Below are 4,826 nucleotides of genomic sequence, written 5' to 3'. Positions count from 1 at the left end.
CCCTGCTCTCTAAACCATCACTCTGTTACCCACAAGCCATCATCCCTGCTCTCTAAACCATCACTCTGTTACCCACAAGCCATCATCCCTGCTCCCTAAACCATCACTCTGTTACCCACAAGCCATCATCCCTGCTCTCTAAACCATCACTCTGTTACCCACAAGCCATCATCCCTGCTCTCTAAACCATCACTCTGTTACCCACAAGCCATCATCCCTGCTCTCTAAACCATCACTCTGTTACCCACAAGCCATCATCCCTGCTCCCTAAACCATCACTCTGTTACCCACAAGCCATCATCCCTGCTCTCTAAACCATCACTCTGTTACCCACAAGCCATCATCCCTGCTCCCTAAACCATCACTCTGTTACCCACAAGCCATCATCCCTGCTCTCTAAACCATCACTCTGTTACCCACAAGCCATCATCCCTGCTCCCTAAACCATCACTCTGTTACCCACAAGCCATCATCCCTGCTCCCTAAACCATCACTCTGTTACCCACAAGCCATCATCCCTGCTCCCTAAACCATCACTCTGTTACCCACAAGCCATCATCCCTGCTCCCTAAACCATCACTCTGTTACCCACAAGCCATCATCCCTGCTCTCTAAACCATCACTCTGTTACCCACAAGCCATCATCCCTGCTCCCTAAACCATCACTCTGTTACCCACAAGCCATCATCCCTGCTCCCTAAACCATCACTCTGTTACCCACAAGCCATCATCCCTGCTCTCTGTCAGTGTGTGTTGGCCTCGTTACTAAGACTTCCATTATGCACGACTCGGGCAATCTGAGCTCTGCATTGTGTTTTCATGTTCTAATGTGTCAAGCGACGTGTGGACAGGCGAGTGAGGCAGGCTTCCTTCATGCCTGGAGACATCTCTTAGTGATATCAAAGCTCGACAAAAATATGGTTTAGTCGTGACAGCAGATATGATGTGTGCTGGATGCGGGTTCTAATGAATGACAAACACATTTGCATTGACGTAGAAAGAGAAGATGAAAAGGAATGTATGTTTTTCACATTTCTGCACAGAACAAATTGTTCCTGCTACACCCCTACTGCTCAACTGGTGCTGTAGCCAAAGGCATGCACAAGCGCACGCACGCACACACACACACACACACACAAACACCGCCCCCACACACGCAGACACACACAACCCCCCCCCCCCCCCACACACACACACACACACACACACACACCCAATGGCCACATCCACATCTTCACCAGCTGAAATGGACAGTAGCTGTCTCCCTTTCAGCTATTTATTGCCCCAGAATCACATTAACTTCTGCTTGAGAGAACAGCAAAGGGTCACGGGAGAGTCCGTCTCATTTTCCGCATCTCTGCCTCGAGACCAAGCATCTCTCAGCCAGGCAGGCGGACTATCTTCCTGCTGTGCCTCCAGTCCACACCCTCTGCCTCCCTCTGACTATCTTCCTGCTGTGGCTGCAGTCCACACCCTCTTCTTGCTCGGATTATCCACATTTTCGAGCTCAACCTTCATTTTCATGTCAACTAAGTTACTGCATCTTGCATGGCTTTGATGCTATCACGTTTGCTAAATCTGTCCCTGGCTAGACTAGACAAACATAGCAAGCACCTGGCAAAGTACTCAAAATGGCTTCTGTGCTAGTTCCCGCTACATATACGTGTCTCCAGGATCACATTTTGTCTTGATGACACACACAGACTCCCGAGATGAAAACAATACCAGCCAACACTGTCGCGGCGGGTAACAAGAGATCCTGTTTTCAAAGCATCTAGGCCTTGAAGGGAGAGCTATATCAACTGCTTTCCATCTGTTTTGGTTCTTAAAAGCTTCACATTAAATAAAGGAAACATTATTCTAACATACAAACAGCTACCACCATTAGGGGTAAAATTGGCTCCACCTGCACACTGGTTTGCTTCATATTCTTACTGGCAAGTGAAAATGTTGCATCTTCAAATTGCGCGGGCTCGCCGCACGCAGCTCGGCTTCTGGGCGGCCTCGTCTGCTCCATTGGCATGCGCAGCGCACAATTGCTGGACCTCGCATCACTGATGGCATCACTCCCTTTAACATAAGGATATTGGTGAATGTATTTGGTAACGGCTCTAAACAGAAGAGGTATACTTCCAGGAGATTCGTAAGTGTCCATGGGATATTTCTGTGAACTCACAGAGTCCACACAGTGCCAGCTCAGTGACAACTTAACAACACAGCCAAATGAAAAAAACAACTCAGACCGCTTGCGTTCACATTATAGCGTCAGCGAGGAGAAGAACATGGCAGTAAACGCAGCCAAGGCTTCATATTTTAAGCAGTGAACAGACAAGAGAGTGGAATTGCCCGAGACGCTTTAAATCAGAGACGTGCTGAAACAGACCTCCCAGCTCCCGTTGTTCACCCTAACATTTTAAATTAGAGATTGTTTGTTCCTCCTTCTCCTTAACAAACACTCTTGATTTAAGCCAAGCGGGGGCACGAGGTCTGCGTTCCACTAAGCTACAGTAATTGTTGCCGTTGCCAGGAGTCCTGCTGAGAGCCTCTGCCAAGTAATTGGTATATAAAGTATCTTGGCAGATCAAATTAGAACCAGCAGCAGTTTAAGCCTTTTTTTTTTTTGCATACAGAGTTTCAGTTCAACGTAATCCCTACCTCCCAAACACACACACACACACACACACACACACGCACAAACACACATACACACACACACACACACACACACACACACACACACACACACGCACAAACACACACACACACACACACACACACACACACACACAGATGCTTGTCCGAAAGCATCTACATCACGTGAAGCCACTTCGAGATGCAAAGACACGCGGTGCAGTGGTGGAGCGTGACTTCCACATCTCTGTTTCATCCCACTGACTCTCAATCTAATGGACCCTTTTCATGATAACCATTTTGTGTCCCAAAGGCAGGATAAACACAGGTGTACCAAAACATTCATTAGGGTTTCCAACTTCCAGTCTTTTGTGTTCCAGTGCTGGGGCCCTAATTAGTGAGTTGGTTGCACCTGTGTTTATCCTGCCTTTTAGACACAAAATGACAGCTGTGAAAAGGGTCTATTGTGTGAGTTGCTGTGATTGTCTGACTCCAACAGATTAAACCACATACAGGACGGCCATGAACAAAAGGTGAGGCTGTGGAAACTCCTTCACCAGGGAACAGTGTTGGGGGTAATGCGTTACAAAGTAACCCATTACTGTAATCACATTACATTTGTCTGCAACGTGCAGTGTAAGGAATTCTGTTTACTAAATCCAGTAATCACATTACAGTTACTAAATCAAACACGATGTCATTGCTTGCATACATTCTTCAATTATCAGCAGGTTGAATCTGCAGGATTATGGGAAAAAACATCTGTGCGGTGCTTTTTCATGCACGGTTGCACAACACAACAGCTGACTGTTAAACGCTGTTAATTGCTAGAATGGATGGGCTGGATGCGGGGGAGTGATGGTTGGTTAGGTTTAGGCATGAGGAGTGATGATTGGTTGGTTCAGGCCAATCAGAGGCAGTCGTCCGTCCGCCCGACCCATTGTAGCACCAACTTTCTTTTGAGGGATGGAGATATGTATACTTTTCTGCGCTCTCCCGAGTGCACTTCTAGTTCGCCATGTTTCCGGTTTAAACAGCATGTTATGGTGAGACATAACACAGGGAAGGACTGTTCAGAAGTACTTGCATAATTATAATATAATCTTGAGCTTACACAAAATCCAGTTTCTTAGCTAGCATAGCAGTCTACAGTAGCAGTTTGTTGTTGATCTGATGGAGCTACACCACTGGTCAAGAGCTCTGCCAATAGAAAGAGAGGGAAATGTGAGTCTATAGCTGGCCTTTTTGCCTTTTTGGATTGTATGGAACTGCATAGGTATGTGAGAAGAGATGATAAATTACTCAGATTTACAGTAAATGTCAGGACTTTGACCTGGATTCATCAAGAACACAGCTAATTTCCAATATATATTGATTTTCAGCAGAAAAAAGTGGAGAAAGTGTGGAGTATCTCTTGAATGGTATCAGGATGTTCTCAACACTGTCTAAAATGGCTGCCTTTGTTATGTTCAGGTTTTGTTCACAGTATGAGGAAGGTCTCCAAACGTTTCATGCCTCTGATTTATTTGGTTCTGGATTTACTTGTTTGGTTTTCTTTGCGTGTCTTATTTAAACGTTCTCTAACACAACTTGTTCAAACGTTCTCTAACACGACTGCCTCGCTCTCCTTTCCGTTCCTCTCCTGTCTCCAGTACGGCATCAAGAAGAAGGAAGAGAAGGAGGCGGAGGCGGCGGCGGCCATGGAGCAGGCGTCGGAGGGCAGCCTGACCCGCCCCAAGAAGGCCGTGCCCCCGGGCTGTGGCGACGAGGAGGAGGAGGAAGAGAGCATCGTGGACACGGTCATGAAGTTCCTCCCGGGCCCCCTCATGGATATGTTCAATAAAAAGTAACAGTGTTTTTGGGTGAAATATGATTGTTAAACTTCTTATAACGTTCATCTTACCAAGACTTTTGCTGCATTCATGTGCTCCTCGGACAGTCCTATTTTTCGAGTTGGCGAGTTGGTTCTTCCGAGGCCGGCGTGTTGGGTGTGCTTGTGGTGTCGGACTGATCGGAACATGTGGAAACCAAATCACGGTTAATGCTAATAGATACATTCTCTAACTAATCTAGGCCACTCTGCGTGGAGGGCAACTAACGCTAATACCATATTACAAATTGCATGTGAGGAAGATGAAACGTTTCTTGCCATCAACAAAGCGTCTACCTTCATCCCACATCCTTTCTGGCTCTAT

The 4,826-nt window shown here is 46.6% G+C and overlaps 1 protein-coding gene across 1 annotated transcript in view; it reads left to right on the top strand.

The window, feature by feature from the left end:
- cplx1 (complexin 1) overlaps nt 1-4,481 on the top strand; it is a gene marked incomplete at both ends in the record, with an annotated part of 70,918 nt that extends 66,437 nt beyond the window's left edge. Inside the window, one exon of the mRNA XM_083651494.1 lies at nt 4,284-4,481. Within this exon, the coding sequence (XP_083507620.1) occupies nt 4,284-4,481 (198 nt within the window). The remainder of the gene's footprint in view (nt 1-4,283) is intronic.
- Nucleotides 4,482-4,826: the final 345 nt, after the last annotated feature.

Source organism: Poromitra crassiceps (genome assembly GCF_964638095.1).
Source record: "Poromitra crassiceps genome assembly, chromosome: 15".
In the NCBI taxonomy this organism is placed as follows: domain Eukaryota; kingdom Metazoa; phylum Chordata; class Actinopteri; order Beryciformes; family Melamphaidae; genus Poromitra; species Poromitra crassiceps.
This window is presented reverse-complemented; position numbering and strand designations above follow the sequence as displayed.